Raw genomic sequence first — 23,801 nt, 5'->3', positions numbered from 1 at the left:
AACAAATCGAAACATTGATATCTTTATATTATACCCTTTTAGTCAAGTTTTCACTACACGAAAATCGGAACAAAATATTATTTTACATTCATTAAATTTGGATACATATTTATAACTACAATTACATTCAATTTAAGTTTTTTTAGTAGAGATGTACAAATTATTACATAAAATTATAATTTCAATTAAGATCTACTTATTATTTTATTTTAATAATAAATAAAATCCGAGAAGTTTTCTTTTAATTAAAATAAAATTTAAGGATTATATATTATTAGATGATAGAGAAATAATAAATAATGACATCTTTTGCAGACGCTAAAATTTCGTATAGTATAATAGGAAATGCAATGATAAGAAATGCACCCTCGTCTCGTACCACGGATCACGTAAATTTACATAAAAATAAATTTATTTTCTTTTTTATTATAAATTTGCGACTTTTCAATTAATGAAAAGTTTGTTATATTTCGATTGTTTTGTTTCTAATACAACAATACATCGAATGATTTCAGCGATTACGATATAATTGAAAATACTCGAATGTTGCGCCTTTCGAAAGAAAGAGGGAGAGAAACAATGGCTGTAGAAAAGGATCACTGAAGATTACTACGATCCTCCTCTCTGCTTTCCCCATTCCGATAAATTATACAGTAGCTAAGTTTTGCGAACGTTCATGTATTCTTAGGTCCATGGACTTGAACGAAGACACAACAAGGCTACCAACAATTCAGTGTGCTTCTTCGTCACGAAGATACATATTTCCTAAGGAAGCAAAGAGATCGTAGTCAGATTCCGCATACGCGTGTTTTACAATAAGAAACCTCAGAGGCTCGACAGAGACATTTCTACAAATGATAATTTGATTGCAGTTAGTGATACTTATTGGAAAATCTAGCGTTACGAAATAAAATGAAGTTGTGCTTTCTAACCCGGTTTATGTATGGCAGTTCAAGTTGAACTAAATATCAAGAAAAGTCGAATTGATTTTTGTATTTTAATGTTTCGGCCTCCTGCTATGCATTCTACCGATTCAACAATATTTATACTTGTTTAAAATTTTCACGCTAACAGCGTGTCAAATCGTCTAACGATAATCGGATCGGTGGAGTATAAATGAAAGCTCAAATGCGGCATTTTCTCAATTCTCGTGCCAAACGACTGGATTCCTTATTATTGAATCTTCGAACAGCAGCAGCAGAAAAAGAAATAATAATCTACCCTGTGCCAAAAGTTAGTTATTGGTTTATCGAGTGAACTACATTGTTGTGTATGCTCCAATGTACTCCGATTATTTGAATAGTGTCTCTATACAGATGCACTATCAGATAGCTGGTTTATATGATCATGGATGTTGATTGTACAATAGTTGGTTTAAAACGTTCTAATAGTGCTCCTATGATCAATAAAATTAGTGCAACAATGTCTATGACATCACCTACTGCTACTACTCCAAGGTACGTTATATCTTCAACTGACATTAATTTTCTTACGAACCATGTAAACTAACATCATACATGGCAATAGTTTCCTGACAATTATCAAAACATATTCATTTTGACTGTTTTAGGGATGTTCCATCGAATTTTAATATATTTTCAAATTCACCTCGTATACGACGCTTCAGCACGAGTGTAAGTAAATTTATTTTTTGTATATACATAGTATTTATTTTTATCAGTGCATAGATGAATTTTAAATGAAACACAAAGGAATAGAATGTCAAATTCTCTTTGTCGAGATTTATACTATATACGATAGACTGTATTTAAAATTGAGGAACCTTCATTCTTGTAGAGTTCTGGAACCGTTCCTAGATTAACTCCACGTGTCAGTCAGTTAAGACAAGAAGAATGTATCGATGTCGCTGGTCGTGAAGCAGCACATGAAAAAGAAATTCACAGTGCCATGCAAATCTCACAGTCTTGGGAGGATCTCACAATTGAAGCGGAAGGATTATCTTTCAAAGATTCAGAATCAACTTCGTTACAATTTAAAATAGAATCACGCCCAATTGCAAAACGAGTGCTTGATCCACTTAGTATCAATTTATCTGTAAATGGCCAAACTACATATTCTTCACCATCACCAACAAGATCTAATTTTGGTCAGAGGCAATGTTATTCACCTGGTGTTCATGCAGTTACTTGGAAGAATAATTTATCACCTAGCCCTACCAGGAAAGCTTTTGCTACCAGGTATGTCATTTGATCTATAAGAAACAGCATGTACATATTGTATGAGGCAACGAAACATTTTGTAAAACTATATTTTATTATTTAGGCGAAGTTTAAGCCCTATTGCAATACGGCCAAGTTGTTTAGCATCAGTTAAGAGAAAATTTGAATTAGATGACAGTGGAATGGATCATCAATTACAACCACCAACAAAACGTACCTCTGGTTTATTAACCTCGGCCACGTCTAGGTATTTCTATATTTGTTATTACTATGAAACTACTACTATATTTGTTATTACTATTTTCTAAAGAAAAAACTTTATGAATGCTGTTAGTTTTAATAACTATTCACTCTATCAAAATCGTACTACTGATACCATTTGAACGATTAAATTGGAGTGAACAGCTATTATGACAACTATGGTATTCTTAGGTCCTTTCTTTCAAAAAACAAACTATAATAAGATTTTAAAAATATCGATTTATTAATTCTCCTTTTTATTTTATACAGATTGGATGTGGCAATATCTAGTCTCCATCCAACTATTAATTCGACTGGAACTCCAGAATCGAGTCTGTCGAGTCTCGATTCTTCTGGATTTTCATTTCGACCTGTGGGTAGCCTATCTCCTGGTTTAGCTGCCACCTCAAGTTTTAATGATGAACCATCTTCTTCCTCCTCTTCTTCTTCATCTTCTTCAACTTCTTCCTTGTGTTCATCGTCTTCTTCCTCATCTTCTGTCACAGTACCTTCAGAAGGATTAGGGACTCAAAACAAAACTTTTATTAAAAGCCGAAATGAACAGATTGTACGAGAAAATCACGGATAAGGAATTACGTATAGATAAATATTTAAGAGTAACATGTATCATTGCAATGACGAATTTACTTTCCTCTTACGAATAGTGAAGAATGATCGTTATAGTGATCAATTGTGTGAATTGATTGTGCTATAGGGGCATTCTTCGAGTTTAATGCCCAACTATTTTCTGGTCATTCCTATTTATTAATTTTCGCGTTGTGAAAAATTTTAAAATGTATATCAATTGCATCATAAATAATCACAGTCTCGCTGAGATGTTTATTAATATTACATTATCAGGTAAAAGTGATGCGATGAAATACATGTACAAACATATACATACATATAACATGAACGCAGTTCGAAGACCAAAGCGAGCTATTTAGGAAATACGCGTGCTTCCTACCTTTAAGACTGAATTCTGCGTTTTCTAATACATCGAATCCAAACGTTCTTCTTTTCTGTAGAAAGGGTGCGTACATGTGACATTACCTATTTTCATAACAAGTACGACTCTTTTCTTCATTAAATAACCCCGCCAACTCTTTTTGCGCGATTCCTGTTTTTTCAAAATAGGGAAAAACATATACATAATACACGTCGATTAATAAATTCGCGCATTGATAGTATTATCGATTCCATGAATCTCCAATCCTGTATAGTATGTAAATAAACTATCTGTAGTACGTTATTTTATTGTGTACACAGTTTTCTGAAAACGAATGATATCGTAGGAAACGAATCTGTACTTTTTGAATGAATAAATATGAAAAATCGTATTAAATACCTCTATCTTTTAATTTTTCTTTCGAATCGTAATTAAATATTTTAAGTTTGTATGTATACAGATCATGATTTATATATATATTAAACATTCCACGAATTATAAAATAATTATATAGCCCTAAAAATACTGCGAATGTAAAAAATATTGAAATAATGCATTAAATTAATTAAATTTATTGATTTGAAAGAAAGATATATTTTCGAATTGGCACTTTATATAATTTATGTCAAGAATAAAAAGGATTTAAGACGAAATATATAAATATTTCATGTTCAACTTAATTTACTTTATATACCATATATATTTTCTAATATATCTTTATCGAACATGAGAATTTGTTTAAAGTATGAAATGTTCAAAATAACTTATTTCGACAAATATTTGTTGACGAAATATTTTTGTTAGAAAATTCCTGAATAATATAAAAAATGCAATAATTTTCTATAAAAACTATTTTCTAAATTTGTTATTTAACACTATTTCAAATAATACAGTTTTTATATTTTATTTTATTATAATTAGCAAATAGGTAACAAAAAAAGAGAAATATTATACAAAATAAAAATTAATTACAATTCTAATTCAAATGTATTAAAATTATTCAGTTTTCTAATATTTTCATTTACATTATTGACTATTTGCTTCAAGATCCATGTCAGACCATACAGCTTCGGTTTCACTTTCATCAGGTGCTTCATCATTATCAGTATCCGGTAAACCATCACCAACATCGTAGGTAGTATCTGTTTGTGCCTCGCCCACAGTCATATAATATGCTGAATCTAGCTTGTTTGAAGAATTATCTAATCTTTGCATGCCTTCCAATGCTCTTCCATTACTTGGATCTAAACTATAATTCGAAACATTGTTGGCATAATCATAAATATTTGCAAAATTTTAATAAGCCATCTTTTATATCGTAACTAGTTTATTGTGAACTTACTTTAAAGCAATAGCATAATGGTCTAAAGCTTTTTCTTCATTGTGTACCCTGGCCCAAAGATCTCCAAGCATCTGATGTAATTTACACGTCGATTGAATTTCTACTTGTCTTTCAAGTAATGCAATCGCAGCTTCCAAGTTCATTTCCTGTTCATATATTTCAGCTAATAAATAAACTGCTGGTAAGTAAACTTCATCCTGAAGCAACGCTTTTTCTAAGAGATTTTTTGCTTTACCAACAGAAACGGGATCTTTCATAAGTACAGATGCATAGAGCTGCAAATCGATTTTCTTATTTGAATCAATGTTCCAATACTTGGTACATTCTTTATATATTTCATCTTATCTAGAAAACAAGATTTGTATTTAGAAACTAAACCTGATTTATGTGATTACCGTGAGAACTCTTGCAGTATGTCCAAGTTGTTTACAAGATCTGCTTGCAATGTTGAGAGCTTCTCGTAGTCTATGCAATACTACAAAACAATCAACCAAACCTTTGTAGGGTTCGTAACGATATGGTTTTAATCCTACTGCATGTCTAAAGAAAAACAATGATTCTTTGTATTTCTTTTGCTCAATAAGTACATTTCCCCGAAGTATAGTTGCCTCTATATCATTTGGATTCAAATCCAAAGCTTGCGTAGTCAAAGTATTCACTTTACTAAAATCCCTAGCAGCGTAAAGAGAATATGCCATGGCGACATATATTTCTCCAGTACATTCATTACTTGCTGTTATTATGGGTATCAGTCTTTCAAGTTCTTTAATATGATGATTTTTATATAACACAGCTGCATAAATGTCAACCCTATTCAATAAAAATAATTAAATATATATAACTAAATATATATCATTAAAATAAGTGTTCCATTACCCTTTCATAACATTTGGTTCCATAATTCTAGCTCTTCGTAAGCATAATAAAGCATTTTTGTCATCTCCAGCATAGTAATAACACTCTCCCATTGTTGTTAATAAATTAAAGTTATCTCTGAGCAGATTAACATTATCTAAAGACCTTAATGTTGATACTGCATGAGTATATTCTCTATTATAAATGTGTGCGTGTGCTTTGATCCAAGTATTCAACCAATCTAAATTCGATAAACTTGATGCACAACCTACAATTAATGAATTTACTTCAATTCCTTTTACTCCAAGAGAAAGCAGACCTTCTGCAGCTTCCAATGCTAATGGACATTCTCTTAAAACTTCCTTATAAGTTGTTATAGCAGTTCGTTTCATTCCATGTTCTTGACACATTTTTGCCAAAGCCATGTTTACCTTGAAAATAAGAATACGTATATGTATAATTTTGTTATTAATCAATATGACAATATCAATGAATCAAATTATGCAAAAGACAATCTCTTTCTAGTTCTGGATAATATACGTAAAATCACACAAATATAGTAAAATCTAAATTTATTAAACTTACTTTTGGAGTTCTTTGCTTTCCAGGAATACTTTGTAGTACTTGAAGTGCTTCTAAAGAATTTTTTAATTTTAGTAAACATAAATGTATTTGGAATTTTATATCAACATCTGTTGGAAGATCCTTTTGTCCTTCTAAAGGTTTTATAGCTCCTTTAGACTTTAACAAGCATTTGTGAAATTGCAATGCTTTTTTATAAAGGGTATCTGCCCGTTTATATTTTCCCAAATGAAAATGAGCATCTGCATAATAAACATAAATATGGAACTTTCCATGTATAGGCAATAAATCTGAATTGTCCTCACTGAGTGACAATACCAAATTAGCCTGTAGTATAAAAGTAAGTGGTATTAGAAGATATTTAAAAATAATTAAAACACTAAACTTATTTGTATGCTACGTTAATGAAGATTATTTTTTTATATTTTTAAATACGATATCATCTTATTATCATCATAGAGAAAAAGACATTTTGAATCACTTGTTGCATTTACTTACTAATGAAATAACATTTGAATATAAAGACTGATCGTAAAGAAGTTTTATTTGATCGTACAAGGTCGTCATTTTCACCAGAATATTCTTTTGAAATCTGAAGTACTTAAAACACTAATTTCTATCACCGTAGGTGTTTCTTAACCTATAAAAGATAAAGTTATGAAAACATACATATCAATAATTCGAATAACACATAAAAAGAATATTAATGTGCTGCAAATACATAGATGGTGGAACATAAAAGGGATGTCCTTAAACTAAATCTTCACTTACAGTCAGTGAACAGGGTGAATAACATTTAAACACAGGACATTGAAGTGCCGCCATTTTAAAATCAAGCATTGAATCATGGTAAATACATGTATAGGGTGTCCCAAAAATGTCTCGCAATCCGGAAATGGCGGGTTCCTCGGATCATTTGAAGCAACTTCTTCCTTTACAAAAATTTTCTCCGAGGCACCGTTAACGAGTTATTAACGAAAAACAGTGACCAATAAGAATCGAATACGGCTGACGTGAGGTGGCCCAGCCAACCAGCGCACAAAGCCCAGTTCCGCAAATTTTTGTAAAGGAAAAAGTTGCTTCAAATGACCTGAGGAACGTGCCACTTTCGGATTGCGAGACATTTTTGGATCACCCTGTATGTACTATGTACATGCAATGTATATAAGTACTTAACATATACATGCATGCACATCTTTACATACTTACTTCATCATTTTTTTCAAACTTTAATGTTAGATAAAAAGTTTCTTAACCCTTTCGCTCCGAACGACGGATATATCCGTCATCCATATGAACACTCGCGGAGCCGAACGCCGGATATATCCGACATCCACATGATCGCCCTCTGGGGACGAACGCCGGATATATCCGACATGCTGGTATTGCGTGAATCTTTTGACGAAACAAACAAACGACAGTCCGAAATAAACGACACACCATTCAAGTTATATTTGTTCTACCTGCATTTCCCATTATTATTGTGTTACATGTCATAAAGGGATAGAAAATCGAAAGTACTAACTTTAGGACTAATTATTATGTATTATGTTTTGTATTATGAATATTATGTTTTATTTTATTACTGTATATTATATATTATTTCTTCACTTTTTCCATTGTTAATGAAACTTTTTTTACCTATTAAATAACTTTATACCTTATGCAGAAATTATAACTATATTGTTTTAAAGAAAAATCCCTTTTCTTCCCAAATACACTATCCACGCGCAATGTGTACAATTTCGGCGGGTGGTTCCGTTCAGGAGGGGCGCTACGGCGGACTGAACCGCCGTAGCGAAAGGGTTAAGGAAAGTAATTTTTCAAGACAGTAATTAATTTTATCTTATTAAATAATACAAAATATGGTTTTACGTTAAACGTATCCTTTATTAAATGATAAATGGTTTCATATCCTCATAAAAATAGTTGTTGTAACAAAATGAAAAATTGTAACTAATTTTAAGGAATGACTTATAAAAATGGAACCAGTCAAAATCGAATTTATATTTAACAGCTCTTTAAAGGTGCAAATATTATAATTTTATGAACATAAGCGTGTTTATTATCTTATATGCACAGTCCTTTTAGTTTCAGTATTTATTATATACTTAAAAACTAAAGCCACGATCATCTTCAAGGTACAATAAAAATTTATAAAGCTCTTAACTAGATGCGTTTAGCATAAAATTTTGTGTATAATCATACTCAATTGTAGGGATTACAGATTGCACAAATTTGAGAAATATTATCAAATACATGTGTACGCCAAGTTCACGACCACCTTCCATTACTGTTTCAATTATTTTCTTCATTACCTCCGCGTGTCTGCAATTTAGTTTCATTAAATACTGTTATTTTAATGCTTAACACATTGACTACAACATTATTCACATATCAGGCTTAGAAATTAATTTCAATTATGGTATATTCGAATAAACCAAATTTTATCAGGATTTAAAAAAGAATGATGGATGTTAAAAGAATAATGCCTATTATATGAATTTTGTTTTTGTGAGATTTTAGAAAGATCGTTTTTCGACTGTCAATGTGTTAAGGAAATTAAACTATTTCAGATTACCTGCAAGGATGAACAGAGGCCATTGGTGGTCCAGGTATATGTGGATGAATCTCCATTGTAACAGTTTTCTTGGCATGATCTTGACTTACATCTTCATACATTTCTTCTACTGTGAGAGGCTTACGAATCTTTTGAGAAAAAATAATTATATTAATTTCAGAAAATTTTGAATGCATTACAATAATAACAATACATTACTATAGCTTAATTCATTAAACAGAAAAAGCAGACCTCATCATATCCTGAAAGCCATAACCGAGGGGTTTGGTAATATTTATCGTATGTGATGTACAAATCATATGTGCGTGTGTGAATAATCTCTCCTTCAGAAAATGGTTCCCATTTTTCTTTCACTGATTTCTTTGTCGTTTCTGCTGCAAACTTTTTAGTTTAAATATAATTAGGTTATAATGTTCTTCAAAATATATATAATAAAAAACTATTAGTATGTAATTACTATGTAATCAATGTAAATAATACCTTATCTTGTTCATCCAACATTCCACTGACTTCAAAAGCTTCCATATCAGCAGCATCCTCATAATCATCTTCGTCATCGTCTTCATTATTGTCTTCTGCATTAATTGATTGAGGATGTTGTGTTTCTTCTAATGTCATTTCAGATACTCTTTCTTCGACTCCACCAAGAGTAGTATCATAGTGATGAGTATCTACCCAACCACCCTCTGAATCATCTGCTTCTATAATGCATTCTTGTTCTTTACTGTATTCAATCTAAAATCCAATTAGAAGAAATTGAAATATTATAATAAAAAAATTACTGTTTCTTCTACATTATAATTGTTTAATAAATAGTTTAGCATCTAATTTAAAATATCATAACGATACAAATTAATATTTATATTGTTTACATAAAACCAATAATACCTGCTTGCATCTACGAGTACAAGGAACATTGCGTGTTAATAAGAATTGTTTATTCTTGGGAAGATACGATTTTACCCGATCTTCATCACCGATAGCCCATTGCCAAGTTGGACAATGATGCACCAAATGATCGCCTGCTGCCACAAACTCCTCCGGTGTTAAAACTCCAGTTTCTCGAAACTTACTTTCCTTTAATATCATACGTTACATTTGTATTGTAAATTTCTCAACTTTTTTTAAAATAGGAATATTTTACTTATGAAATATTTTAAAAGATAAGATAATACAAAATTTGAATAAACAATTCAGAATTTATTTAAAACTTATGCAATAAAGGATAATATTAAATAGTGATAATAGGAAAGATACGAATAAGCATAATATAAAGAAATACAAATAAATAAACATAAACAAATTAAAGGTAAATTACAAGATAAAAATTAGATAAAATCAATCATAAATACATGGACTGGATATGTTTACAATAAAGAAATTTGTATATAAAGAAAATTAATTTTAAAAATTTGATTTATTTGAATTAACGTTATTCTATTACATAGAAATATTGATCATTAATATCATTATAAACAAATAATACATAAAATAAATGTTCTCATTATAATAAAAGAATAAATAAAATTTCATTATAACATCTAGAATTGAGACATGAAATCTACACAATGATTTCGTACCATTAGTATTATGAGATAATAACAACTTACTGTGGGTATTGAGATAAAAGCACAAAAAATTATCATATAAAAAGATAATTAAATAATAAATAACGATGACATGTTTGTTGCACAAAATTACACACTATTTTTATTATACTTTATTTACTTGATATTCGTTAAGATATTCATTTTGCAGATATCACATTTGTCTACTATCATACCTTTAAAACAGGGGTTAAATATTCGGCAACACCAAGAGCAGTGCCTTTTACGGAATTAATAACACTCTGCATTGTAAATACGTTTGACTAATTCTATTTTAGAAAAAGATTAAAGAGAAGGTTTGCTAAGTGCAAACATTCATATAATATCAACAGTTTCCAACGTATTATCGATTCGAGCGAACATGGAAGTTCTATACAGTTCTATATGCGGTACCAAAATGTTTCCTTTCCATGAACTTCCCCTACTAACTGTTACTGTCACACTGTCACGGATGTACAGTAGTGCCTCACCATAGTAAGCCCATGCGGGGGCAACCGACTAAGAATTATGAAGCTGGTAGAGAAACTGTTCTCCTCTGATTGGTCGATACTTCACAGCTAAATAGTGCTGCCCTCACAGTTTTAGGCAAAGGGGGGAAGTGGCGAGTGAGCAAGAGAGCATGACGTCAGCACAACTACATGCGAAACAAGTCACACCGACGACCCATGTAGCTTGTCTTACTCTACCATGCTTGCAATTTCACTCTATTCGCGCATCTGTTTGCCTGGTCCTCAATCTGAAACACTCGGCGCGATATTCGATTTATACTTTTCGCCTTGTAGGATTCTCGATCACATAGTTTTGCGTATTTGTGAACTCTCCTTTTTTATTATCTTTTCAATATTTATAGGTTTGCAGAAATTTTATAATAGTGTCAAATAAAAAACTTTTATAAAAGTTCAAATCTGGATAGCGTCCAACAAACGCGTTATACGCGCTACATACATACATGTATAATATATGTATACATACATATATATTAAAACTGTATTATTCTTATTTCTTCGGTTCGTATTATTATATAATATGTTTGCAAAATTAGGAAAAGGACATAGTAATAGTAACTGATGAAAAATTGTATAAACTTTACGGTAATATAAAGAACATATAACATTTTTTAAGACTCGATCGATCATTTGAGTGATTAAATTTAACAGTCGTATAAATAATACGATTTAACAATATGTATCTATAGTATTACTTTCTTTATATGCTGTATCAATCATTTAATTGCATAAATTATAGTTTGTGTTTGAAAATATCATTCAGAAAATCATGTGATTTGCTATAATTTTTATTTATAAACGTTTGTACTAAACACACACATACATATAAGTATCACAATTCTACATTAACTAGCAAAACATAAGATTTATGTAGAAAGGTACACTTGAAATAAAAATAATCTTAATGAATTGTATCACTAAATCTTATGAATCATATTTGTGTTGATGGTACATATTGATACATTAGAACAGGAGGCACCATTCGGTCATTATTTTAAAAAAGATTTTATTCGTAATGGATGCCTTCCATATGTTTTTTTACTAGTTAAAGATATCCTCTATAAAGGGGATAAAGATTGTTCTTTGCTTATAAATAAATTCCGCAAATATTTTCATCTCGCTAACAAAATACTTTTCAAATAGTAATCGCTAAATGCAAAATAGGAAAGTTCAGAACTGAAGCTGGATAAAGTAAAGCGAGGTGTTCGACATAGTAATTTTTATGCACTAAGTGGAATAATGTTTGTATTCACGTGCACAGATTTATTAAGTTGTTTTCTTTTCTTCAGGATTTAGCACACAACTTTGTAAGTAGAATAAGTATACCACCCTTTAAACTACCGTAAACTTTGCAGTTCAGTAGTTTAAAAGTACTTGCTACGTTTAGTACTCAAAGTGATCTTTCTTTATAGAGTACTGTGCAACTGTTTGAAAGACCATTCTGGCAACAGTATGTCCAAGAAAATGTAAAAGCTGAATAATGTTGTAGTGGAGAAACAGTTTTCTGTTTACTTTCATAATTGACTTGGATTGACTTCGGTACATGAAGCTGTCATAAATCTGGAAATCTAAAAAATGAATACAATAATAGAAGAAGAGGCAGAATATAAGATTCAAATTTGTATATTACATGGAAATGGGAAAAGTTATGAAAGTATTTTAAAATTACCTCATTGGATCTTCAAAATAGTCTGATGGTATTTGAAACAATTGTGGATCTACATCATGAAGAAAGGCGAACTCCTGAAATGTGACTTTAGCTGTCACTGTAGGTAAAATGGGTATATCAACTTTTACAGGAAATCCAGGTGGTAATTTCATAAGGACAAATTGTCGTAACTTGCTAAAGTGCTTGAAAGGCGCGATTACTTCCAAGACATTGAGTAACATAGCTACTGTCAATGGAAAGTCTGGACTCATAGCAACTGTAGCTTTGAATGATTTTCTATTTTCTTTATACACCAAACTTCTTCCTAGGAGTGGACATTCACCGGGTGGAGCTGTAATATATTCTTCCCAAGTAATATTTGATTCTGGCGGTGGATTTAAAGAAGCTCTTCTTACATGGGGCTAAAAAATCCAGAAATAAGTGTAACAATATAGAATGATAAAATGCCTGTGTATTTCTTTGATTTACCTCTCCATTTGTAAATCCTGCTGAATTTCCTTTCGTTAAAGATTCCATAATAGCCTTATTTTTTTGCAAATCTTCTTCGCTTAAATGTTCCCGTCGTTTCCTACTTACCAAAACCATTCCATTGATTTGATAAAAGTCCGCGTGGAAAGGTCCTACCATCTCCTTTATTAAATATTTGAGATAAATCTCAAAAAAACTTTAAGAAAAGAATAAGAGAAGGCAGTAGAAGAAAATGGATCAAACTAACAATACTGGTATCTTACCCTTTTATCCTCACGAAATATCCAGCCTGTCTGAGTCCTTGAAAATGTTATGCCTTTCGTTGACATTTGTGCTGCCATAATATCGCTTGACATAAGAACGTCTACTTCATCTTCTATGTCCACATCTGATTCCTATAAATGACATATGCGAATAAGAATGAAGCAAAGCCAAGAATATTTTATTGTGCAAGTATTGCACCAATAATGACGAAGAGAAGATAATAATAGACCTCGTATCTCACTCTTTGGAAAAGTTTAGCTTTGTTGTCTAGTATTGTTAATGATTTGCTTGGTTTCTGGTCACCATTAAAAATAAATGATATATCACCTCTTTCCCATCTCATATTATTAAAATCTACTAAAGTAGTATCCATTCTAATAGATGCCCCACATTTATGTATCTTGCAAATATCACATGGAAGTACTCGAGAAACAAGTGGAACTGGAAAAGAATCTTATAAATTATTATTGTAATAATTCTAAAGGATGTGTCAATTTTTAAGTTTAACACCTTGGAGACGACATTGACAGCTCCAACCGAGTCTCAAGATAAGGAAAATTCAGTTTTAAGGATTGGTGTCGATTGATATCACAATGTTAGTTTGATGTCCTCAGTATTCTAGCTCAAATTTAATGTATGACAGCTTCTATTCATTCATGTTTGAAACTTTGATTATCACTTTTAATCTATTGACTAATCCATACTGATCCATGTGAGATCTTTTGTCCCCAAAGTGTTACATAATATTATTTAACATAATCGTTTATAATTTAGTAATAATATCAGAGTACCCCAGCTTTGAAAGTCCCATCTTAATTCCATGTAAAAATCACCCATTTGGCGTAGTGTTGCAACTAAATTTGGTCTTCTTTCTTCCATTTGCTCTCTCGCTTGTTGTTTTAGTTTACGTAGTAATAACGATACTATAAAGGAAATAAAATTAACAATGCTATTCTTATATTATAGTTTATATTTTTTTCTACCAACTGGTTTGTCTATCTCCATAACTAATTGCTTCGGCAAGTGAACTCCATCCAGCTAAGTTCTTTACTTTTACTGGCGCTCCATGTGCAAGCAACAACTGGATTGATTCTATAATTTTAAAACTTAATATGTATTAGTATATATATTTCGTAAAGTATATATTAAGTATTATATATTTAAAATATAATTTATTACCTCTTCTTCCTAACATAACAGCTAAGTGTAATGGTGTATTTCCTAAAGAACAAGTTTGAATTTAGTAATGACAAATGTTTTAGTCATCCAGAATTAAATAATTATAGTTTATACGTGTAAGTAAAGAAATTCAGATTTTGTTATTAACCTTGCTTGTCTTTTTCTGCGATATCATAAATTCTGATTAAAGAGCTTAAAGTCTTAACATCCCCTTGAAATACGCATTTATGTAAAGGATATTTTTTACTTTCCGAGTTCTCAGCCATGACCGTCTTCCTTTGTTAGGAAAATTATAAAAAAAATGACACTGATTCCTTTCTTTATCTAATTGAATCTCTTTTGATATAATAGTAATTATCTTGTATTCCATTGCCAAAATGCAACATGTTACATCGAATAGTCATACCAAGAGTCCTGTTACATCTATACTATTATAATTATAACATAAGCTCATTGTTTAAAATTTTACTTCTAGTTGTCAACATCAATAAATGTTTCTCTTATTGCACCCAATATTTTTGTAAATTAAGTTTAAATATGCACAATTTGATATGTTTTAAGAAACACTTGAAAGATTTTAAAGTTCGAAAAAACTCTTTATGTTATTATTGTTGTTTTTGTTAATATTTTTAGTTCAACCGTATTGTCTTTGATAGTATCTGTGCTGTCGTATCTTTGCTAGGTGGTCGTTCTTTTAATCAGTATGGTTAGTTATTTGGATACATTTATCATTAAAATCTTTTTGCACAGATAAAAAGATATACATTCCAAAGTCGTATATATTTGATGAATTGTGCTATATATTTCGATATTATTTATTTTATATTATGCAAAAGTATAATTCACTGGACCACACTAGTAGAACAGTACTGATTCGTTAACTTGTATACATGCATACTTATATGTGTATGCTTATGTATTCTGCATGACACTCTAGTTATATGAGTATGTACTTGAGATACATAATACATACTAGATAATATATCAATATACTATGCTATAAATGCATACAATCTTGATTTTTAAAAGTGTAATAAATATTAAAAATGTAGAGATTTATATCTTCTTAATTATTTCTGACATTTATGTAAATTTTCGTAATCTGACATAAAAAATTATATCATTGAGTGATAAACATGAAATTACTAGAGATATGTTAATGTTTACAAAAATATGTATAATGTACAATTTTAATTATGAGTTTTTAGTGAAATGATAATAATTAACTATTAACTAAATATATTTTAAATTCACCGAAATATTGATACATTAGTAGATTAATAACTTCTCTAAAATATTTAAATGTTAATAGGAAAACCAACAGTTATTCAAAGTAATTTATCTAACGAATTATAACTTAAACTTTTATTAATTTTTAATTTGTAGTATTAATATTATATATACATACAAATTATTAAATAAATATATTTCATGTAAACTAATTTTCCTTAATTTCGGAAAGTAAATAAGTGGTGTAAGGTACTGTTCATCAAATTAATATGTGCACTTCAATCAAAAAATGTATTTGACACCTATTTTTACAATAATAATTTACTTAATATTATACAAATTTGTTGATACTTAACACGTGTAATTAACATATACAGTTTTGAAAACTGAGATTCAACGCATTGTTGAATTAAAACTGGTAGAATATTATGCATGATCTTTTTCTAAAAAATTAGTGAACTATGAACAAACATTATTACAATTCGGATTTAGTTCTTCCTGATCAAGATTTACTGCTTCTGTAGTTGTTTCTGGCGGAGGTGTTGCTATTGAAAGCGTAGATTCAGTAGGTGTTGCTTGTTTTCCTTTATGTACTGGAGATTTAGCTATATCTTTATCATTTACCTCAGCCGGACATTCAAAATGAACACAATGGAAAACCTAAAGTATAAAGTATAAATTGTAATAGATGTTGTTTATGTTTAAATAATATATATATTAAGCACGATTTCATTCTTTAATATTTCCATATGTGAAAGATATATCCTATATATGTACAAGATCTTTGACCTATCTTAGATATACACAGGCTCACGAAAGTGTTCGAATACCTTTTAAAACGCACTAACTTTTTTAAAACTGAATTAAATGACTTGAACATTTTTAGATGGTAGTGGGACTAATCCATGAGACAATAACTGAAATACTTTCTCTTAATTTTGCTGTTATTTAGAACGACAGAAAAAGTAAAAAACTTTATCTCAGCCTACAACAAAAATTTTTAAAATGCCTTCCATAGATCTCGATAACTTATATGCATACTGAAAATATTTTCCATCTTAAATTGACTGATTTAACGGTATTGTTTCTAAATTACTAACGATTAAGAATCTACGATCTATCAATAGTGGCATATATAAATCATGTTAAAAAGTGATACTTTACTAATTAGTAATTTGAAAACAATACTGTTACAATAAAGACGTCATTTCCATTTTTCGTATTACATTGGCTTATCGAATCGCTCTTTAAAATAATTGACAAGCATAATCGAATGCTCTGCATAAGCTTGTTAAGGTTTATAAATATTAACCTCATTTGCTGAGTTAAATGTTCCAACAATGCGTATAAAGACAACGGGACGTGGCGGTTCGAAGTGAATGGTTTGCCAAGAACGACAAGTTTCTCTAGTTTTATCAGCAACAAGAGTCCAATTCCAACAATTACCAGATACCTCTATGTAGTATGAATACGAACGATTGTCACAATCCCATAACAATAATCTAAACAGATAAATATTAATCAGAGAGCTCTCCTTTAATAGTGTTAATTACAGTACATACTTCATAGAATCTATGACATATGGTTGTCCAAGTTGTACTAAAATAGATCCAGAACCAAGCTGATGGCAGGTATATCCACTATCCCAATCATAATTTGAGGTGTCACCATTTAATAAAGCATTTCTTGTTCTAAAATTAAAAAACAATTATTATATAGAGAAAGAAATAAAATATAATATTTTACATGCCTACAAACTCCTTCGGTAACAGTAGCACTACGATCCATAGTAGCAACGTTTCGTGTTGGAACAACAAAACCATTGGAAAGTTTTTCTGTTTGACTCGTATAATAGGCTTGAAAGCTTACAACATGGAAAACCTAAGGAAAATTAGTATAAAGAAAATGATTCAAATCTTTCCCTTCCTTTCATGCAAGAAGTAAGAATAAAGTTTTACCTTGTTTACAGTATTATTTGTTCCAACAATACGAATATATAGAACTACCCTAGGTTCAAAATATAAATACTGCCAACTGCGACACAAATATTCTGTGTGATCAATAACAGTCACCCAATCTTTTTGATTCATAGACACCTATTTATAAATAAAATAATTATTCAAGCTCATAATAGCTATCTATTTAACATATTTTGTTTTACTTACTTCTATGTAATATGAATATGAGCGCATATCTTTATCCCAAAGCAACATCTTGATATGATTAATGATACATTGAGTTCCCAATTTAATCAAAATACCATATTCCTGTGATTCTGTGATTGTATGCCTAGTGTACCTAAAGAAGAGGGAAAATTGTACTTGAATGATTACGAACATGAAAACCATTTATTCATTTACCCTCGTTCCAAATCGTAGTTGCTTGTATCCCCATCTAATAAATAACTACGCATTTCACCCTGCAGAACTTGAGCCCCATGCATAGGATGGGCAACATTTTCATCTATAAGTAATCGACCTCGATAAGTAAGATCAGAATCTCGTCTTTGTACTTTTGTAGCAATTGCATCTAAAATTATGTTGGGAGCAACTAATCCACTTGGTCGAACAATATTCAAGAGATCCGAAATAGAAATCAAGCTTAATCGTACCTTATCTATAAAATTACTTGTGTTACTTTGATGGAAACCTCTAATATATTTAAGTGCATAATTTCCTTTTCTATTCTTTTACTTCTTAAATACATCTATTTTTAATATTGTCCTACCTAAAACACTTTTGTCAGTAGTATCAGAATTCGCCTTTACCCAAGCTTGTACAGCTAAAAAGATATCAATCTCTGGCGCATAAAATGAATCTCTTGAAACAAGCTCATTCAAAGCAGCAGCACTTAACTGCAAAAAGCTTTCATGTTGTATCACTTCGGAAGCATGTTTGTCCATATATTCTTGACAAACCTATATAAGAATAGAATTCTTCTATGTTTAAACATTCTTTAGGATGTCGTTTTGATATCATATTCATACCCTTGTAAGACATTCTATTTGGTAAAAAAATGCTGCATTAAATATGAGACAGGCATTTTTTATATTTAATATTTCTCTTAAATAATCTGATACAGAGGTTTCTAGTTCTAAAAACCCATAAAGATGAGCCAATCCAAGAATATCTAAAATTACCTACAAAGGATAAAACATTACACAGATTTGTTTATAATTTAAGAACTTAGTTTTAAAAAAATAAGAAATACCTCTTCACGTCTATCTGTAAGCGACATACGTCCTGTGTATATGTATTCAAATAAACCTTTAAACGAAGCCAAATTGGCATCTTTTAATTCAATTTCTCGTTGTGTTGATTCCTTTAAACCTCCAAATAAAAGAGCTCTAAAATATTGACTACGTGCAGCTAATATAATTTTGTGACCATTGAATCTTTGTCCACCAACAATTACAGTTACATCTGAATACTCATCGGAGAGATAAAGTGCGCCAATATCATCAGAGAGATGATTAATGTGTTCTATATCACCAGACAATGGATTTAAATGATGATGAGAACTCATCTTTATTACTTTTTAGATTGTCTAATTCTAAGTTTCCTCGAAAGCAAATCCACTTTAATTATATTCCTTTTTGTTCAAAACTTCGTTTTCTTATAAATATGATACGTTATCGTCAAATAATGACATTGTAGACATCATATATGTGTAAGAATTTGTCGTATTCAAAATGTGTGTATTCACAACGATAAAAAAGTGAAAGAGTATTGAAATTTCATAAATAATTAACTACAACTATAGACAGTAAAAATAAGGTTATCTTCCTGTCTATATAGACTTTCTTTTTTCAGATCTCTTACATGCTTGAACTGTCCTACGAACTTTTGTCTTGTATATGTTGTTATCACTGACTTTTATTAATAAAAACTTAAATAAATGACTAATCCACAAGAACGATATTAAAATACTTTATCCGTTTGTATATGCATTCATGTATGCATACGTCTATGTATATACATATATATTGTATGTAGCGAAAAAAATTCGCAATTCCTACAACTCTTTATCACAATATAAATATCGCAACTAACAAAACCAAGCTAAGAAGTGAAAGTCGCACAACTAGTATCGACTAGTATCATCACAGAGAATTTACATAGAAGAGAACCTGTGGGAAATTTCTGGCTAAGAAACTGGTTTGTTTTGATTGGCTGAGTAGTGCTGCCCTCATAGTTAAAGACGAAGAAAGTAAATTACGTGGACCCATAGACCTAAAGGCAGGTGTCCATTGCAAGTAAAACTCTTGGCAGATGTATAATATCCATGCGAAGCCCACCAATATTAATGAAATATAGCTCAACAAATTGCTCTTTTATTGCCCATACTTGCTTACCAATAAGTTTGAATTGCTCACTTTTCCTTTTTCAAGAAAAATCCGAAAAACTTGCTGAGGTTCGTCTCTCTACCGTCGAGAGCGCTAAGACAGAATTTCTTCAAATCTTACAACACTGCTCTACTCATCTCTGTCGATATCTTAAAACATCGAGTAAAAACATCGATTTTACAAAATAAAGCATCGATTCCAAGAATCGATGTGATATCGCTAGGTTTCGAAGTAGGTTATATACAAGTGTTTCAATCGTGGTGTTTATTGTGCGCGGGTAAAATGCCAATAACATAAAATTTTGTATTTAGAAGACTATTTGTTGATGAATAGTGACGAAAGAGTGTTACAGTTTCACACAAATAATAAATTTTGTACGTAAGCATAGTCTCCGAAGATTTTGTGCGTTTTTCCAATTGAGGTTATATATATATATTCCTCAAAATGAATGAAAAACAGAAGGTGTTAATTTGTGGAGACGTAGAGGGTCATTTTAAATTTTTATTTAATAAAGTTGAATCTATAAATAAAAAGAGCGGCCCCTTCGATTTTTTACTATGTGTGGGAAATTTTTTCGGGAAAGATAATATAGAACTTGAGGTTTATAAAAATGCTGCCAAACACATTCCAGTTCCAACGTATATTATTGGCGCGAATAGAGAGTCGGATTTAAAAAATTATCCAGATGAAGATGGTTGTGAAATATGTCAGAATCTTACTTATCTAGGAAAACGGGGTGTGTACAGTGCTACATCAGGACTCAAAATCGCATATGTTAGTGGTACAGAAAGTAATTCTGAATTAAAGTCTACTTATTTCAATGAAAGCGATGTTGTGGCAATTAAGAATTCTTGCTTAAGAGGTCAACCAAGTTTTCGAGGCATTGACATACTATTAACATCTCCTTGGCCTGCTGGAATTACAAATTTGGATCCTAATAAACCGAATCTTACTTATCAGGGTTCAAAATTAATTGCATGGTTAGCTGCACAAGTAAAGCCAAGGTATCATGTGTCAGCGTTAGAAGGAATTCATTATGAAAGACCACCATATAGGTACAATATACTGAATTAATTTCAAGAATTTGTTTACTGTAGCATGATAATTTATTTATAAATAAGATGTATTACCTTTCAGAAATCAAAGTCAACAGGATGGCAATATTGAAATAGCGACAAGATTTATAGCGCTTGCACCTGTAGCGAACACTCAAAAGAAGAAATGGTTATACGCATTGAATTTGACTCCTGTCGATAGAACACGTTTATCCGACTTGGTCATGAAAACAACAGACGAAACAGAAAGTCCTTACTCTAAATCAATATTATCGAACCAGCCTAGTGCGCAAAAAGAAGAAACAAAATGCACACAATATTTTTATGATATGGAATCCAAAGATACAACAAAGAGGTCAAAACATTCAGAAGGACATAATAAAAGACCAAAACTAGAATTTGATCAAGCAAAATGCTGGTTCTGCTTATCGAGTCCTGAAGTTTCCAAGCATTTGGTAATATCAGTTGGAACAGAAAACTATGTTGCTCTAGCCAGAGGTGGGTTAGTCGAAGAGCACTTTTTAATTTTACCAATAACACATCATCAAAGCCTTTCTATTTTACCAAAAGATGTGAAAGAAGAAATGGATCAGTATAAAAATGCTATTGCAAAATATTATAATACTGTAGATAAGGTACCTGTATTCTTTGAAAGGAATTTTAAAACTTCTCATTGTCAGCTGCAAGTCATACCTGTTCACAAAAACCTAGCACCTGCTTTAAAGGAAACCTTTATGGTAAATTATTGCGTTACTATGGTTTAATAAATCTTAATTAACAGTACTAACTACTTTTCTACTTTTAGGAAATGGCAGAATGTAATAATTTCAAAATTACTGAATTACCACCGCATACAAATTTGCAACAAATTGCAAAGCCAGGTGTTTTGTACTTTTATGTAGAATTGCCAAGTGAAGAAAAGTTGTTCTATAGAATTAAAAAAGATTTCCCACTTCAATTTGGAAGGGAAGTATTAGCAGCTGACAGAATATTAGATATGAGTGACAGAATTGACTGGAAAGATTGTCAAATGACCAAGGAAGAAGAAATTGAACTTGCAAACAGAATTAGAAAAGAATTTCAACCATTTGATTTAGATATATGAAATGTTATAATGAATCAACAAATGTATATACTGTAATATATGTACATAAATTTTTCCTTTAAATGTATACAAAAATAATTTTTTTTTGTAGAAATAATCATACTATTATTATCCATTTAGTGTTCCATTTTTTTGATACTTTAACTCATAATCTTCAGGAGTCGCTAGAGTATCTAATCCGTCTCTTTTCATTTGTAATGCTATCTCAAACAAGTAATCATAACATTCTGTCCTATAAAATAAATATAATATATTTTAATGCAGAGAGAGAAACAAAAATAATACAGTCATTATAAATAAATAGTACATACATAGTCTTTGCTTGTTGCCATGAATCACCCCAAACATAAATTCCATGTCTTCTCACTAATATAGCACACGTTTCTGGATAAGCAACAATGGTTTCATCCAATTTATCCCTTAAGTCTTCTTCAAATGGTGTATTTTCAATTATTGGAACTACAAGTTCTTCATCATAACGATATGCTCTTCCCAATTTCTGATTTCTTATACCTATTATAATTTTTTCAATGTTTTTACAAATACTGACATACAATCTCATGTTTATATATATTTAAATAAATTTATACCTTTTATCATTTCAAGGTGAGTGATACGAAATTCTTTACCAGGCCAATGAAAAGTAACCATCACAGCAAATTTGGAATGAGTATGAATTACAGCTCCCGCATTTCTTCTTAAATATGCACACATAAATAATGGTGTGCATTGAGATTTTTTCAATTTTTTATCAGACGCTGGTAACTTTAAATCCTTTCCATTGATATCCTGTACAAACATTTCATCTGGACAGATACGTTCCTTTTGGACACCAGATGGTGCAATATATATTTCATCTCTGCAAAATTAATATAATTTTAATAATGCAGACTATATTAAATTTAACGTAATAAATAATTATTGCTAACTCATATTTGATAGATATACCACCACCAGTTCCAGTGACCCAACCAAGATCATAAAATTGTCTACATAGTTCAGGTATTAAATTTCTCGGATGTTCCTGGAAGATACATTAATTTACATAACAATACGTATAAATATCATAGTAGTAATATAAATTGATAAATAATTTCAATTAACCTTATCATATTTCTCATCGAACGAAGACATCATTTAATGTTCTAGAAAATTTATAACGATTCGTGTGATATATTTCGTCGTAACCCTTTTATCAAATTCTGGTATGTTTCCAGGAAAGCGACGGAACATAAAATTGCATGTGTGGCCAGTGTCTCAGAGATTCTGCTTGGAATCTGTTCCAAATGGCGGAGAGACCTCACAAATGAGATTGGAGGATTCCAATGGATTGTCAATGGTATCCATTGGCATCATCCAAACCCATTTGTGACAGGCAATTCTCCCACTCCTATTTTCCTGGAAAAACGATCGTAAAACGATTGCAACTAAGAAATTCGCGATCAAAATTTTCATTCGGCTGTGAATATTTCCAATATGGCAGCCAGAAATGGCTGCCATACTTAACTGTGGTAAATGAGAAATCTGCTGATAGATGGCACGATTGGTCATTATTTTTGCTACCGAGCCACTTCCCTAGGGCGCTTCTCAAAGGAGCTTGATGGTCACTGGTTGCCACCACAGACTATACAGGGTGTCCCAAAA

General features: G+C 30.8%; 7 protein-coding genes across 10 annotated transcripts; 2 read left to right on the top strand and 5 right to left on the bottom strand.

Moving 5' to 3' along the window:
- The first annotated feature begins 611 nt into the window (after positions 1 to 611).
- Positions 612 to 3,765, top strand: LOC117228411 (uncharacterized). The gene is made up of 5 exons (XM_033484148.2): positions 612 to 1,457; positions 1,571 to 1,634; positions 1,798 to 2,198; positions 2,284 to 2,427; positions 2,691 to 3,765. The coding sequence occupies exons 1-5, from the start codon at positions 1,342 to 1,344 to the stop codon at positions 3,007 to 3,009; spliced, it is 1,044 nt and encodes a 347-aa protein (XP_033340039.1). The 5' UTR covers positions 612 to 1,341; the 3' UTR covers positions 3,010 to 3,765.
- Positions 3,766 to 4,257: 492 nt separating this feature from the next.
- APC7 (anaphase-promoting complex subunit 7) lies at positions 4,258 to 7,757 on the bottom strand. 2 transcript variants are annotated; one of them, XM_033484282.2, is made up of 7 exons: positions 7,358 to 7,757; positions 6,647 to 6,788; positions 6,152 to 6,475; positions 5,588 to 5,997; positions 5,107 to 5,521; positions 4,712 to 4,986; positions 4,258 to 4,618 (listed from the first exon to the last, which is right to left on the bottom strand). In XM_033484282.2, exons 2-7 carry the CDS (start codon positions 6,713 to 6,715, stop codon positions 4,396 to 4,398), a joined length of 1,716 nt encoding a protein of 571 aa, XP_033340173.1. In that variant the 5' UTR covers positions 6,716 to 6,788; positions 7,358 to 7,757; the 3' UTR covers positions 4,258 to 4,395. The 2 variants fall into 2 exon arrangements, with proteins under 2 accessions (XP_033340173.1, XP_033340172.1); XM_033484281.2 differs by lacking the exon at positions 7,358 to 7,757 and adding an exon at positions 6,920 to 7,073.
- A 378-nt stretch (positions 7,758 to 8,135) lies between these two features.
- On the bottom strand, positions 8,136 to 10,768 carry Atg3 (Autophagy-related protein 3). The gene is made up of 6 exons (XM_033484283.2): positions 10,513 to 10,768; positions 9,618 to 9,806; positions 9,210 to 9,464; positions 8,961 to 9,110; positions 8,730 to 8,857; positions 8,136 to 8,476 (listed from the first exon to the last, which is right to left on the bottom strand). The coding sequence occupies exons 1-6, from the start codon at positions 10,582 to 10,584 to the stop codon at positions 8,314 to 8,316; spliced, it is 957 nt and encodes a 318-aa protein (XP_033340174.1). The 5' UTR covers positions 10,585 to 10,768; the 3' UTR covers positions 8,136 to 8,313.
- Positions 10,769 to 11,614: 846 nt separating this feature from the next.
- LOC117228497 (ankyrin repeat domain-containing protein 13C) lies at positions 11,615 to 15,326 on the bottom strand. Of its 2 annotated transcripts, XM_033484284.2 has the most exons (9): positions 14,571 to 15,326; positions 14,423 to 14,464; positions 14,231 to 14,335; positions 14,035 to 14,166; positions 13,473 to 13,684; positions 13,243 to 13,374; positions 12,980 to 13,141; positions 12,512 to 12,912; positions 11,615 to 12,410 (listed from the first exon to the last, which is right to left on the bottom strand). In XM_033484284.2, exons 1-9 carry the CDS (start codon positions 14,686 to 14,688, stop codon positions 12,395 to 12,397), a joined length of 1,320 nt encoding a protein of 439 aa, XP_033340175.1. In that variant the 5' UTR covers positions 14,689 to 15,326; the 3' UTR covers positions 11,615 to 12,394. The 2 variants fall into 2 exon arrangements, with proteins under 2 accessions (XP_033340175.1, XP_033340176.1); XM_033484285.2 differs by lacking the exon at positions 14,571 to 15,326 and having other exon boundaries at positions 14,227 to 14,335; positions 14,423 to 14,468.
- Positions 15,327 to 15,924: 598 nt separating this feature from the next.
- On the bottom strand, positions 15,925 to 19,766 carry BTBD9 (BTB (POZ) domain containing 9). Of its 2 annotated transcripts, none has more exons than XM_033484223.2 (10): positions 18,863 to 19,766; positions 18,639 to 18,791; positions 18,380 to 18,569; positions 18,013 to 18,115; positions 17,818 to 17,950; positions 17,611 to 17,748; positions 17,403 to 17,533; positions 17,215 to 17,343; positions 16,965 to 17,154; positions 15,925 to 16,312 (listed from the first exon to the last, which is right to left on the bottom strand). In XM_033484223.2, exons 1-10 carry the CDS (start codon positions 19,175 to 19,177, stop codon positions 16,112 to 16,114), a joined length of 1,683 nt encoding a protein of 560 aa, XP_033340114.2. In that variant the 5' UTR covers positions 19,178 to 19,766; the 3' UTR covers positions 15,925 to 16,111. The 2 variants fall into 2 exon arrangements, with proteins under 2 accessions (XP_033340114.2, XP_033340113.2); XM_033484222.2 differs by having other exon boundaries at positions 18,013 to 18,268; positions 18,863 to 19,765.
- A 360-nt stretch (positions 19,767 to 20,126) lies between these two features.
- On the top strand, positions 20,127 to 22,272 carry LOC117228455 (CWF19-like protein 1). The gene is made up of 3 exons (XM_033484225.2): positions 20,127 to 21,052; positions 21,135 to 21,789; positions 21,858 to 22,272. The coding sequence occupies exons 1-3, from the start codon at positions 20,442 to 20,444 to the stop codon at positions 22,155 to 22,157; spliced, it is 1,566 nt and encodes a 521-aa protein (XP_033340116.1). The 5' UTR covers positions 20,127 to 20,441; the 3' UTR covers positions 22,158 to 22,272.
- On the bottom strand, positions 22,186 to 23,666 carry LOC117228456 (putative methylthioribulose-1-phosphate dehydratase). The gene is made up of 5 exons (XM_033484226.2): positions 23,262 to 23,666; positions 23,087 to 23,181; positions 22,748 to 23,016; positions 22,469 to 22,670; positions 22,186 to 22,389 (listed from the first exon to the last, which is right to left on the bottom strand). Exons 1-5 carry the CDS (start codon positions 23,292 to 23,294, stop codon positions 22,266 to 22,268), a joined length of 723 nt encoding a protein of 240 aa, XP_033340117.2. The 5' UTR covers positions 23,295 to 23,666; the 3' UTR covers positions 22,186 to 22,265.
- Positions 23,667 to 23,801: the final 135 nt, after the last annotated feature.

The sequence above is a fragment of the Megalopta genalis genome, chromosome 18 (assembly GCF_051020955.1).
Source record: "Megalopta genalis isolate 19385.01 chromosome 18, iyMegGena1_principal, whole genome shotgun sequence".
Classification (NCBI taxonomy): domain Eukaryota; kingdom Metazoa; phylum Arthropoda; class Insecta; order Hymenoptera; family Halictidae; genus Megalopta; species Megalopta genalis.
The sequence above is the reverse complement of the archived record's forward strand: the minus strand, read 5'-3'. Positions and strand labels throughout refer to the sequence as shown.